The following is a 14,936-nucleotide window of genomic DNA, read 5'->3' on the forward strand; positions in this document are numbered from 1 at the left end:
AACTCAGCTTTAGGAAAGTACCATCAAATCCCCCGTTCCAGTAATCAAACATGTTATTTCAAACTTGGACGTCTGCAAAACAAACTCCCCCTATTCTACTTTCAAATTAGTTTAAACTTCCTATGATTTAGCAAAGATGTAATCATATCCGCAGAGATCCCAGAATTCCATATGGGCATCTTAAAAAGCAGGAATTAATCATTTCCTTGTACAACAATCAACTTTGCAATGCTGTGATCTTGGAAATAACAGTCAAACAGTCAAAGTCAAGCACTCGAAAGAAAATAACAGCATTTAATGCAAAATATTTTCCAAAAGTTTTTACAGCAATTTCCTATAAATGGAGTATTTTCTTAAAGAATGAAACCACCGATACAAATACATTGTTCCAAAGGGGATTACAAAACTTTCTCCTCAGCCGCACAGGAGGTAGGGAGGGCATTTCTCTTATCTGAAAACACCTAAGATGAGCTGAAAAGTGACATTCAGGATCTAGCCTGCTACGTCTAAGTGACAGTACCACACAGATGCTTTGGAATTAAAACTTCACAGGCTGATATATCTTTACCCCATAAGGCCTTTATTAAGATTCCTAATAATTTGTGGGTATGTAATGGAAATATCTGGGATGCCTGTCAGCTGTATTATGTGGTTTTTCCTAATGATGGGAAGCCTGACTGCATGTTTTACCCTGCAAGGACCAGGCTTTAGGGATGGGTATTAAAAAAACAAACAAGAGAGTTGTTTCTATTCCTGCTCAGTTGCTCAAGGCTGTAGTTTCTGGGACCTGAGGGCAGGTGTGAACTGGTGCATCCTCGCACCTCTGGCTGTCCAGTGGCTCAGGGAAGGGCAGCCACTGGGAGGAGTAAGTGGTGCAGCTGCCCCAGGCACCCCATGCAGACTCACAGCTTCCCAGGCTGTTGGGAGGCTTTAACAGGTACAGAGAGGGCTCGTTTTGGAGTGAGTGAGACCCTTCAGAGACTGACAGCAGTGAGTCCAGACAGGATCCTGGCAAAGAGGAGACAAAATTGGTCCTTGTTGAGAACCAGCAGGAGGCAGCTAGAAGGTAGGGGCAGGACAGGCTGGAGCCCCTCCACAGAGCTCTCCAGCAGCACAGGCGCTTCCCGGCACATTAATTCATTCCCTGGCTTGGCACACTTGGCTGGTCTGGAAATGATTACCTGTAAAAGGAGCTCTTTCACCACCGTAGCTGTTCACTGCAGCAGTGTCCTGCAAAGCTGGGCTCTGCCTGGTCTGCTGCCAGGCACACAGAGAAGGCTCCAGCTGATCCCCAGGGAGCTGGGCTGCCTGCTCCCTGCTTTGCAAAACAACAACAAAACAGCCTTCGAGGAAGATGCAGTGGGGCAATGCGCTCTCTAGAAAACAAAGCCACATTAACCAGCCTCAACAAAGCAGCAGTCTTCTCTGCCAGTGGAAGGGCAGGCCGGTGCCTTCCCTCCCCAGGACAGACTGTCTTTTGGGCTCTCTGGGACCACGTGGGAAGCTCCTATTTGCGCTGTGCTGCCCCAGTGCTGGGCTCCCCATGCTGCTACCAGGAGCTGAAGTCCCCGAAGCCCGTGCTCTTCTTCTCTTTCTTCACAGCTGTGCTGGTTGAGGGCCCGTCATCCTCCACGCTGCGCTTCCTGCAGCCAGAATGAAAACAAGTCTCAGGGAGTCTTTACTGCCAGTGGGACCAGGGCAGCTTGGGTGCCTGTTCTGCCTCTTCTCTCCCAGCACCAGCTGTACTGGAGCCAGCCCATCCCTTGTCAACTAGACAGGAGTGCAAGCTCCATGCCAGCATGGGGACTGCAGGGGTTGGGGATAGGGGCCTTTGGCATGCCCAAAAAGAAGGAGAACGAGTCCATGGGGATGGTTTGGGCCAGGCTTTGAACACTCCCAGGAATGTGTTCAAAGCACAGTAAGTTCTCCAGGCCAGAGCTGAAGATTTAACAGCTGTACCTTTTTAGCATGGTCATGAAAACATGAGCCATGCGTTCTCTGCACACCTTCTCACCTGCACTTGTGGCAGAAAAAGAATTTATGGGGAATTAGGTATAAAGCAGCTGGGAGAGCTTTCCAGATCCTTTCCTGTTTCTTGAGCCCAGCCTGTTGCAGTTGCTGCTGCTATTATCAGTCTCTCTTGAGCAGAGCTTGCAACCCCAGGGAACGCTGTGCAGCCAGCTCATGTGCTGTGGTTTTATTGTCAGATATCAGTAGCTGATAGGGAGAACACAGAACCCTAAAGCTGCCAGAGCAGGCTGCAGTGACTGAAGGTCCTTTCTCTACTACCTGGTCTTTTCCACAGAGCCACAAACTGCTGGATTTCCTCTGTAAATAAGAGTGCAACGTGTCAGCAGTTTTAAGCTGTATGTATTTATGTATTTTAAGGGACAAGCAATATTCTGCAACTGAAAAATTTTACTGACACACTAAACTGACCTATCTGAGCTAACATATTTCTGTTCTCACACTTATGCCAATGCCTGTAAGTCACAGAGGCACACACAAGCTGATTGAATGGCTGCCCAGATCTGTGTATACATAAATACAGGCCTTTATGTAGCAGACAGACAACAGCATTTTTGCAAATGCTTTTAGAGAAGTCTGCTAAAAATCAAGTGGAAGGCATTTATTTTAATTTTTCCAAAACACATGCTAAGCTGCTACTCAGACAGGATTCTGTGCCATCCTTAGGAAAGAAAGCAGTGCTGCCTATCCTGACAACGGTACAAAGGGTGTCTGGGAGAGGGTGCTTTAGGATAAGGCAGTCCAACCAGCCAGGTACCCTGGAGCTACCCAGCTGCCCTGTGCTCCCACAGCAAGCCTGGGAACCTGCTCCCCTTTCCAGCCATTTCAGCTGTGCTGGTACAGCTGTTTGTGTGGCTGAACAGGGAACCAGAGCAGCAAACTGACAGGGGCCTGGGGCAGCTACTTTGTGCAGGGCAGAAGTTGCTAAAAGAGAAACATCTGTGGGACCATGGCCTTCAGAAATAGCTGCAGAAAAGGAAGACGATAAAAGATGGTCTAGGAAGTGACACAGTACAGTTCCTCAAAGACTTCTGAGTCTGTATCTACAGTTCTGAAGTCAGCAAACACTTTTAAAGACCAACTTGGTCATGTTCAAGGGCTAAAAGAGAAGCTCAGTTAACGTGTGACCTTGAAAAACAACAGGAGTAAAGTAAACTCTTGACTGTTAGGACTACATGAGGGTGTCTTTGCTAGCCCAAACCAAACATCTGAGCAATGGCACTGGACAGGGCCAGCATCCAGCAGGAAAGGCACCTAAAATATTCAGCAAAAATCAGATAGACAGAGAACTCACGCTGCAGCCATGTTGATGTATTTTCCAATCCCCTGCCGGTAAGTTTTAGGAGTCTGAACCTCTTTCTTTGGTGGGACTACCTCAGCCTTTATTTTGGCTGCTTCTTCTTCCTCCTGGAACTTCTCTCTTTCAGCAGCAACCTGTGGGAAGCAAAGGGTGCAATCTGTTGCAAGAGATAGTGCAGAATAAGGAGAAAATGTCTATGATTCTTTGAAGCTTTAAAGCACTTTAAACCAGCAATCAGCACTGCTGAGATTATAGGGCAGGCTTTATGAGACAGCCCTCAAGGGCCACTACAAACAGGCTGTCTGCAGCCATTACAGCAAGACTCCTTCCTTCTCACCTGCAGCTACCCACAGCTACTGGGAGCATTTGAAAGGAAACCATCAGAAGTGTGATGGACTGGGAGCTGTGCTAGACTCAGTTTACAAGAGTAACTCTCCACTGAAAGAGCAACTGGGATCCTGGCAGAAAGACAATGTTGAATGGCAGCTGCTTAATCTTAGCTGGCAACCAGATGGGCCAGGAGGCTGCCCATGTGCAAAGAACAGGCATTAAGTGGCAAAGTTCTTTACAGAAGAGCTGTGACCTTTCAAAAAAAGCCTCAACCAACCAATCAACCTCACCTGTGCATCTGCCTCTTCATAGGGATCAACAAAAACAGTTGTTGTCTCAATTCTTATTTCCTCCTGGAAGCAGAAGAGAAGAACAGTAATTCCATCTGCTGATTAAGTTGTGCCATCTCCCCCTATTTTTGTTTCAAGAAGTGTCAGCAGAGTGATCAGCACTGCCATGTGAGGCCATTGCCCCCAGTGCTTCATGTGTACCTTGGGACGATCTGTTTTTGGGTCACTTTCCACGTTCTCCATAGCAGTCAGAGTCTCAAAGCCACCAACCACCCTAGAAGAGGAAGGTCATGTTATGCAGTTGTCACAACATACTCAAAATATTCCCACACCCTTACCTTAAATATATCTGATTTATGCCCATTACTCTAGCAGATTTTAAAATCATCATGTCTGGGGAGAGGGGAATCAGTAACTGTGTTAGGAAGACCTAAGATAATGCCATTCAGTGTGGAAGATAAAAATTTTTTCCTCAAATATGGGGTTTGAATTTAAAATTAAACAGAACATGGAAAAGTCAAACAAAGGCAAAGCAAAGCCCAAAACCTGGGAGCCACACAAACCAGCCAGATGAAGAACAAGTCTTTTCTTTTCCTTTGTTTTTAAACTGTATATGAAACCTAAGAGTGATATATCAGGAAGAGAATGGTAACTACAGCAGTACAGGCAGAGCTGTCTGCACTAACATCAGTAACACAGAAAGCACAGGATTCCTCCAGAAGAACATCATGACTGAGCTTGTGAGGGCACTGCAAAGGCAGCAGAACATCAAGTCACAGCCACAGGGTAAGGCCAGGACAGTTCTCAAAGCAGTTTTCACCTAGGAGGGCCTTAGATCCCTGGGTTCTCACTTTTCAAGTCAACATATCCAAACACTTGCTTGAAAATGTTTAAGGCTGAAGGCTTTCTGGACTGTTGCATGTTTATTTTCCAAAAAAGTGTGGAACAATGGGAACATTCTAGAAAAGCATATTTAGAAAGGATAAATGGGGAAACCCAGATAATTATAATCCTGTCATCCTGTCATCTGTCACAACAAAATAATGGAATAGCGGAGACAGGACATGATTAAGAAAGAAAGGAAACAGGTAACAGCAATCAACAAGGTTTTGTGGAAAACAGTGTCTGTCAAACAACCTTCTATCTTTGAGACAACAGATGTGGTTAACAGGGATAACAGTGTCCATGGAACAGACTTCTGGAAGGCGGCAGATATTTTGATTGAGGAACCAGAATGATATAAAGTGAATACAGCACACATTAAATAAAAAATTGGTTGACAGGTGTCAAAATCTAATTTTAAACAGGAACCACTGAGTCAGTGTGTTTTCAGAGGGGTCCTGCTGGGAGCAGCTCTTGGTCCCAGGGTATTTAACACTTTTATGCACATCATCATCCACAATTAAATTTGAAAACAGCTATTCTTAGAAGAGCAGTAAATAAAGAGGAAGACAGGCTGTTGATGCCGAGTGATCTAAATCTATTACCAAAGCAGGCTGTAGCTGGACAATATCTGTTTTAATAGAGCCAAGCCACATGGCCAGGAACCAAAAATACAGCCCATATTAATGGCTATGGGACAATGAGAAGCAGCCGTAGTTCTCAAAAACACTGCTCCAGGAGCCAGGGGAGTTTGGGGCCAGGAGATCAGCAGCAAGGGCAGGAACAGGCCACTGAGGGGTCCAGGGCTGCCCATGGGACAGGGCTAGCTGAGAGCCAGCAATCCCCCAGCTTTCACAGGGGAAAAACTGTTTTGAAGCCTGATTGTTACTGGGACAACAGCACCAGCACGAGTAGGCTGCCAAGGGATGGGCAGATGAAATGGGGGAAAATCAAATTAAATGAAACTGGTGGGGAAAAAAGATACCAAACTGGTGGAATATGTGGAGCATTTTATCACCTAACTCTGCTTTCATATAAAAGAAATAAGCAGTGCCTCAACCAAAACACTCATGGTATCACAGTCATATTTATACATTTTATACACTCATACCAGGGTATTTCCATCTCAAAGGCATCTGTCAGTCCCACCATGGCAGTGTCTGCCTGGCCAGCACCAGAAGAGGCCTCTGATGCTCACCTGCCATGGTCTCAGCTGATCCAATGGAGAAATACACCTTCTACACCACTCCCCAGTGCCCTCACTGCCACCCCATGGGCTGGGGCAGGCTGTAACCACAACCAGAAGGACAGACCTCATCACAGAGAAGGAACTGAGACAGAGAGGGTGTTCTCAGCACCTGCCCCAGCACAGCTGTGTTTGCTCATGTGTCAGTGCTGCTCCAAACTTTATTCCCCAAGGGCCTGCTGCTATTCCGTAATCAGGCTGTGACTTCTGGGTGCAATTAAAACCCATGGACGTAGGCTAGAACAGCCTCAGTCATTTGTGACTGGAGGGAGCAGACTGGGGGAGGCTGCACAGGGCTTGAAGACCCTGTATGAACTTTGGAAAGTTCGTAACAAAAATTCAATTTTAAAATCTCTCTTCAGGCCAGTATCAGACTCACTTATAATACTGGTGATTAATACCCAACCCAAGATATATTCACTGTATTTTAACTGCCCCAAAGGAAACTTCTGATTTAATATCAGAGGATTTTCTAGCCAACAGATCACTCATTATCTGATTGTGTGTTTTCATTTAATTAGGTTTCTAATAATTTGAGATGGCCAGATCAGCTGTGCACTGGCAATCTCATCTGAGTAATCCCCTAGCCCATAGCTAGACCTCCCACAATATTAGCCCTAATGCATTTTACTGATGGTTACCAGCTCTTCAGTTGCTCTGCTAATTTAACTTTATTGGTAATATTTTGTCACTTGTACATTTTGAAAGGCTATGATAGACATGGCATTCACAGGTCATCAGTAAATGACCTAAAGAGTCTATTTTGACATGATTGTAAAGGGCTAAGGGGGAAGAAGACAAAGTTGTTATGCCTGCAGAGCATGTCATTCTCTTTTCTTCTTCACTCCTTGTCTCTCAAATGGAAAATTGCTTCCTTTTTTCTCCCTTGCACCCTCCAACATTTTGCACAGAGTCTCTCTGTGTATTACACTGTCAGCTCTCAATATATGTTTTTGTCTTTATAAGGACAGTGCTGCAACACTGATAAAAAATAAAAACTAATTTGAATACAAAGCACCAGCTCAGAGGCAAGAGCTCTGACCAGAGGGACAGGAAATAATAATCTATGAGTCACTTTTGTTCAGGGAGCTTTGGGAGCTCTGTCAGGGTCAGGCCTGGCTGAGGCTGGTATCTCACCACTAAAAATTAACATCCAAAAAGGATAAAATCTAATTCCAAACATCACCCATGCAGTAAAAATGGAACTACATGCCAACCTGGCAGTCAGAGCTGGATGCAAAAAAATTTGAATATTCTAAACTGTAAAGGCTTTTACCAACTTTCCTCTGATCTGAGAGAGACAAGGTACATGCAGGCCCTTGAAATGTTACGTGTTTGTTATTGTCAAATCTCATGATGTTACATTGCATCACTAAAATCAGCTTGATGAGATATAATGTGTAAAAGACCATGCACTGGCATCCGTTACAGCAACTGCTCCTCACAGAATATGGAAACCAACATACCAGAGAAGTTTTTGGGATTCTTTGGCTGTCCAACAACACATATTTTGGGCCAAGAAAAAAGCCCATACAAATTATATGTAGAAAAGTCCATCAGATCGCTACATTAAAACAGTAAAAAAAGATCCTCTAAAGAGTGAGCCACTACTTAGTATTATTATAATATTCAAGGAAATCTGTACATAATTTTCAGTAGAAGCAAATGAAGACTGTAGAAATTCAGACGAACATCGCTTTATACTCTTCACACGTGCTAAACGCGTGACACAGACAGTGACCGTTCACACTGGGTTGGCTGGTCTCATGTAATGCCACTTGTGCCAAGTTGGGAGCCAGCAGGGAAGGGAAGGGAGAAGGGATACACAAGATTAACCTTTTCCACTGCTTCTGGCTCTATTCCTTTTATAAGGTGTCACACATGCTTTGTCCTAAATTGACCGAGGTTTAAGAAGACGTTCAGGCGACATCCAACACTGAAAAGGGTGACACTTTCAAGACACCATTCACAATAGAACAACCAGTGAAACCAAGGATTTGCTGTGTGCTTCCAGTAGATGTCGAACAGAGAAATGATGATCTCAACTATATATTTAGCTCAGCATCCCTGAGATAGCCTGTATTTTTAGAGGAGCTTGATAAATGTTGCATTACATTTAAGCATGAGCGACAAGGCAGGTATATTTAGGGTATTTTTTTCTGTTGGCATAGGAATGAAAACAAAAATGTGTCCTTACTTGTGCAATTCTGTTTTCTTGAGAGCTGGGTAAGTTAGCACTGGAAATCTTTGCATTTCACATTTAGATGTATTATTAAAATCTCACTTCCTGTTAAGGCTCCTTTATGTAAACTAGTAACCTTGCTTCATAACCACTGCCTATGCCTTTGCATGATGCAGAAGTGAAGTACCCGGAGCAGGCTTTAACCATTTGCAACATGCCGGTGAAGGTCTCACTGTACATTAGTTAGTGCTGCCCCCAAAGAAAAACTGCACCTCCCCTGCAGTCTCAGAGACATTCACACATGAACCTATTTCTCTTACTTTTGTTTGGAAGAATTATAGGAATTAAGCCTTATGCAATGCTGGGGATGGCAGTGGGCCAACATGATAGAGTTTCCTGGTCAGAAGATGATACAAGAACAATGTCTGGACTTTTTTTTTCAAGAAAAGCTTTAAACTACAAACAGAAACCAGAAAGAAAAATTGCTCTTTTGTAAACACATTCTGCCCCGAAGGTTATTTTTATAAAAACATACATTTATATATACAGAGAGAACACATACGTGCACAAACACGTACACTCAGGACAAAATGTTTTCTATGCATACACCCAATCTGCAATGGAGTGAGCAATTCCAGTGTGCAACAAGGATGCAGCTGAAACATCTCCATCTCTCTGCTAGATAAGGGCTTAATCTAGCAGGCGAGACATGGTAATAAAAGGTGCTGAAAAACTAAAACAACTTGGAAAAAAGCTTATTGAAACTAGACTCAACAGATGAACCTGGCACGAAAGGACTTCCCTGCCTTGGCACAGGTCCCTCTTCAGAGATCATACAACTGTTTTGGAAACGACAGCAGCCCTCATGCAGCTCCAACAGCCCAGTGCTCATGTGCTGCAGGACACCAAAGCCCTGGCCTCCACAGGAAGGCCTGGCTCATTTTCCCACCTTGCTCTTTGCTCCTAGCCTGGTGTCTGGGGAGCAGACTCTGCAGTGCAAAATTAGGTCACTCTCCCTACAAAGAATTAGCTCTTCTGCTGTCACACAATTTCTCTGATCTTCAAATGTACTAAAGCAGAAGAGCCATAAGAACATGAGTTTTCCAGTTTAGAAGCAACTGGGATTCACTGATTCAAATCATACAGGGAATGTGACAAGTGGAAACATACACTGTGTTATTTAACAGTACCTGGGTAGCTGAATAATGCCTGGTAGTTGCTTTATGTTGCTAATTACTTTAGAGGATGAGAGTTACTTTCATTGCCCCAGTCTACAGAATTGCAGTAGAAAGCATTAAACAGGTTAAGGAATACTTAATACAGAGTGATACTGATCCAAGGGAAGAACTCTCTTCCACAAAAGCATCTGGCAAGGGGAGAAGGGAAAAAAAGAGAAGAATAAGCTGAGTGCATGTCAGCTACTGACTGATGCCTCCAATCTGACCAAGTCTGAGGTTTCCCAAACCACCTTGTTCATTATTTCTGGGAACAAGAGAGTTGAAGAATGAGCAGCAGAAACCTCAAGAGACAGTAAAAGTTATGCATGTAAGCAGATATGTGCAGCCTCATACAAATGAGAAAACTGTCCTTGACACACTCATCTCCTGTCTCGTTGCCACTTTCTTTTCTCAGCTCTTGACAAACACAAGTGATGCTCTAATAAACACACAGAACTGCTGCACAGATAATTTCCAGCTTTGCCACTCTGACCACAACACTTTTCTCTCTGCTCCCTTTATTGCCCTTCATTTTATCACATCACATACCTGCAACATGCCCTCATTTTCAAGCCCACCATGCTCTGCTTGTCTTAAATCTCACCCGAAATTCTGAAAGCATTTCTCTCCTTCTGTTTTACACATGCACTTTTTAATGTGTGCCTTTAGCTTTGGAACAGGTTGCCAAAAAATATCAATGAAGCAATTTCCTTTTTTCCTGGGGCTTTCTTTTCCCAAAGGTGGTGGAAGGTAGGTTGAAATGGGTCCCTGTCACAACTTCCCTGTATCTATATGCAATCTCTTTTCTACTTACACAGCTCTCAGGGACAGAGATTATGTTTCTATTTCTGCTTATGAAGGGCAAATGTACCAGGTCTCCGGTCCACAGGAGCTGTGAACCATTGCAACAGAAAACATAATAACAGCATGGATTGCATCTAAATTTCATAAAGCACACCAAGCAGGAACCTGAGCCTATCTGCTGTTTTGGCTGTAGTGTTCCTGTAGCTCCTGCAGGTCACAGCACAGCCGAGGCCCTGCTTGGAGCACGGGTAGGAGGGAGATCCCAGGCACAGCCCAGGGCAGCAGCAGGCAGAACCCTCCCCAGGCAGCAGCCCCCTGCAAATGTTTTTCATCCCCTCTGTGCAGAGCAAATGCATGTCAGTTGGTTTACATTATCTCAGTTTCTATATTAAACCTCTCCCCAGCAAGCTAAAAGCCCACAAAAGCCACCAGTTGGTTTTCGTGTTAATTACATCATTCTCTAAGTCAGAAGAAATAGTAATTACTAGAAATGGTAATTACTAATTTAATCTAGGCAGCTCTGTTGGAGCAGGAAATCCATGCAGCCTGGAACACACCTCCAAGGGAAGGCATTCTTCTCTCACTCTCTCTTTTTGCTCCCCAGCCATGCCAGATTATCTCCTTTCTTTTCAATACCTGCATCCTCATCACTGCCATGGTAGGCAGCACAACCATGATGAGCCCTTCCCTGTCCTCCAGCCACACCTTTCTCCTGAGACTTGAAAATTCCAGTGCCTAAGGCAGACACATGTCACCTCTTCACAGTCCCACTGCCCAGGTGTGGGCATTAATAGATTCTCCTATGTAAAAAAATGTGTTTCAAACCAGTGAGGACATGCATAAGGTGCATTTCCAGAGAAGGATCTTTTCAATGTTGCATCCTACACATGACCAAAGAAACAAAGAAAACAGTAGGGAATGGTTGCCTTTTCACTCTTTTTTTTGTTCTCTAAACTATGGAAAGCCTGCTGAAAAGTTCTATACAAATTACAAACAGGTCAAATTGTGCTCTCCAAGATAACTGTGTGACACTAACATGAACCAGAGTCACAGATGAGTAGCTGAGAGTACAGTTCAGATCCGAGTATTTAGGTTTTTATATTAACTGAAATAAGTAATCCTCAAATCTATATGAAAGTCACAACAGGCCAGTAAGCATCCAGTTAACAATACAATTAAACATTGATGGAAACAAAGAATCCTGATATCATGGGTTCATTCTGCTCTCAAGCCTAGATATTATTCCTAGATATGCTTCCCAGATATTATTGTGCTATAATCAGTTCAGATATAGTCACCAAATCCTGGAACCACCCAGGATCTAAAACAGCAAACTGAAGTTGGAATTTTACTAGAGGTACAATCTCTGGCATCTTCTGGCTTATCTGACTTTTAAAAACAATGCAGGTAAAAACAGCTGAAGGATTTTGATAACAAAATATAGATCTTAAGAGCTACACACATCAAGCTTTTATTATTAAATTTGGAGGTAAATTAAATTACTCAATAATTCCATTTGTAGATTAATACAGACTGACTGGGATACATATATTCCAGCATCTTCATTTTTACCTTCTTTGAATTGATCTTCATTTACATGCAAGACAGATCAGAGTAAAATTTCCCTGCTCTATGTTCATATGAAGATGTCACTCAGTTTTCATGCAGGAAGCCAAATATGATTCTAAACCAACACTTTTTATAAAGTTTTTCCATTGTATTTCAGCTAAAAATATAAGCAGCACCACTTCTTCACTCTGGCACCTAAGCTCAGATTTCAGTAGCAGCAAAGACAGTTCACAAATTAAGACAGTCATTGCAAACTGCAAAAATCTCTGCTGTATACACTTAACCAGATTTACCTGGAAGTAATTCCTCTCTAAAGGGCAACATACAGTGTGAAACATCATCTGAGCTATTTTGCTCACAAGGTACTTGAGACACTCAGCACAGTGCAAAGGCTTTGGGGAGCACACTCCCTGCACCACAGAAAGCTCAGCTTCTCTCCAAATTCTGTCCTGGTGAATTCTGGTAAAACTAGAGTGCACTGGGGAAACACAGCAAAGACACTGGAGGACTACACAGGATGCTCACTGAGGCCAGGCTGCATCCAGAACTGAAGAACAGGCACATTTTCAGCTGAGCTGTCCTAACACAGACATAATTTGATGAGCTGGCCAGCTCAGGTTAACAGCATTACTGTAGGGGATTTGAAAGGGTTTTTGCAAGGTGGACTCAAAGTGTAGCTTAAGTGAAATAGTCCTAAGATCTGGATAAGGTAAGTCCTCCAAGAATATACCAATTCTCAGCTTTTAGTATTAGAATTTGCTGTATTATCTCCTTTCACTAAAGGACAAGGGAACTTTGAATTTTTCTAGGACAAACCTAAAGAAAAAAATACATTTCCAAGAGTGCATTTATTGAAGAATCAGTATTGGAACTAACAGCACTAAAATAAAGTGCCATTAAAATGAAGCAGTTTCTGCCTCAAGAACTTGCATGCAGGGAAGATGGATTAAATATATCACTTTCACTGTACAGCACAATTGCATGACATTCAATCAAAGTAAACAGCACATGGTTTTATTTTCCATTGCCGACTTCCAAATGAATAAAACTACGAAAAGAATAAAACCCCAAAACTACAAGTAAAAAAGATTGTAAGATTCTCAGGAACTACCAATGCAGCAGGCTAGTAGCATTTCCCCCTCCTGCCCTGCACGATGGGTGTTTGAGAACAACTCTGCTTGACTTGCTAAATACCAAGTACCTGCAGCACAGGAAGCAAAGAACAAACCATAACAAAGACTTTGTACCTTCTTCTGCAATAAATACCTTAATCTTTATCATGTGAAGACTTCACTGGAAAAGACTTTCAGAAGAGACTTCTTTCTAAGGAATGAAGTTCTCTCACTGTCTGGGCATTGGTAGTATCTTTATATATGTGTGCATAAGCATGTATGTATGTACACACACACATGCACATAAATATACAGATTTCATACCAGTGATAATTGTCAGGAGTAAACCAAAAGAATAATAAAATAAAAAAGAATAAGAAGGGCCAAAAGACCTCATCTATGCAGAAGGTCTATGCCATGATGAAGAGATGAAGAGCAGTCCTGTCATGACTAATTTTTCAGTTGATGGCTCATAAGAGGATGAAAGCAGTATTGAAGAGCTAATCTCTTGTGTCCCAGCAATTAACATGCACAAATATTAACATGGTTCATTACATGATGATGATTACTTTGTTCATGACTCCTGGAGGGCCACCCACAGAAGGGAAATGAGGCAACTTACAGTGATGGAAGGAGGAAAACAAGGCAGGGTCTGCTGACTGGCACTGGTGCAATGTTGCCCACCTACTGATGACCAGGAGAACTGGATTGTGAGCTAGGATTTTGCTCCAGTTCAATTACAAGAGTCACTAGATTCTTCTCTTTAGGCTTCAGACATACAGGGGAGAACGTCTGCTATGCTGCTGCCCAAAATATCCTTCACTTACCTTCCAAAAACTGTATGCTTCTTGTCCAGATATGCACAAGAGCGGAATGTGATGAAGCTAGGAAGAATAAAGACATAACAGTTACCACATTGTCCCACTGACCCTCAACAACAGCCAGTAATGCTTAAAAACACAAAGTGTCTGCAAAAGCTTTTGGAGAGAAGCCAAGTCCCTCTGCCTCTCTGGAAGGCCTGTGGACCAAATGTCCTTTAACTCCTCAGTTTTGTGAGTTCCACCCTGGATTCCTGCAGTTTTGACTTCTCACTTTTCACCTTACTCACATTCTTAAACAGTACTCCAAGAGGGGGACCTTGCAGCAAGTTCAAAATTAATCTGAGCATCTGCCTCCTTGCCATGCAGGCCCTGGGAAGCTCATGCAGGGCAGGCAGACGTGCATCCTGCTTGGGAAGAACATTTCTTGTGCACGATAGGCAGCTTGTATCCAGCAAACAAAGTTACATGACACAACAGTCTCTGCCAGTGTAAACTTCTATTTTCTGGATATTTACTTTTTGCATTTCTCTTCCCTTAAACTGGCCTGTTGGTGATCCATTTCTCCTCTGGACAGAGCACACTCGTGCTTCAGATCCCAGAAGAATACTTCCAAGTGTCAAAAGTAACTAACTGGGCTTTTAATTTTGAGGGCTGTACTTTTAAACTTAAACACGGGAACTAAAACACTAATCCAAAGCAACCTTTACTACTAAAGCTTTTCTCTAAAGCTTGATGCTTCTTTGGAAGTCTTGGACTACAAATGTATGAGACAAAGGTTTCCACACTGGTCTGCAGACCACAATGGCCTGTCTTGGCTGGACATGCAGTGCTGGCTCTCCTCCCTGTTTCCATCTGTTACACTACATAGGAGACAGCTAAAAATATATAAGCATTCCAAAAGCACTTTTCCATATAAGCAACTGCCTCAGGAAGTTATATGATTTGAAATAGGAGCAGCTGCAATGTGCCAGACAGTCTGCTAAGATGTAGCTTGCCCTAGGAAAGCATTGGGATGCTGTGCAGATTGCAAACTCCTACATAGGGTACCACTTTATTCCTGGATGTCCAGTACTTAAGATCAACACATGGTCAGTTATGTAGCACTGTGATAAAAAACCCCTGAGAAGTAGCAAATATACAGGGAAAGCTTCTCAT

General features: G+C 43.2%; 1 protein-coding gene across 1 annotated transcript in view; it reads right to left on the reverse strand.

Annotated features, from left to right (window-relative positions):
- Window positions 1–266: 266 nt before the first annotated feature.
- Window positions 267–14,936, reverse strand: part of PPIL2 (peptidylprolyl isomerase like 2) — a 67,474-nt gene continuing 52,804 nt past the window's right edge. The window contains exons 16-20 of the mRNA XM_032127928.1: window positions 13,788–13,844; window positions 4,150–4,222; window positions 3,949–4,011; window positions 3,323–3,462; window positions 267–1,643 (exon numbers count right to left, since the gene is read on the reverse strand). Of these exons, the coding sequence (XP_031983819.1) occupies window positions 1,550–1,643; window positions 3,323–3,462; window positions 3,949–4,011; window positions 4,150–4,222; window positions 13,788–13,844 (427 nt within the window). The 3' untranslated portion in view covers window positions 267–1,549. The remainder of the gene's footprint in view (window positions 1,644–3,322; window positions 3,463–3,948; window positions 4,012–4,149; window positions 4,223–13,787; window positions 13,845–14,936) is intronic.

This window comes from Corvus moneduloides, chromosome 18 (assembly GCF_009650955.1).
Source record: "Corvus moneduloides isolate bCorMon1 chromosome 18, bCorMon1.pri, whole genome shotgun sequence".
Lineage (NCBI taxonomy): Eukaryota > Metazoa > Chordata > Aves > Passeriformes > Corvidae > Corvus > Corvus moneduloides.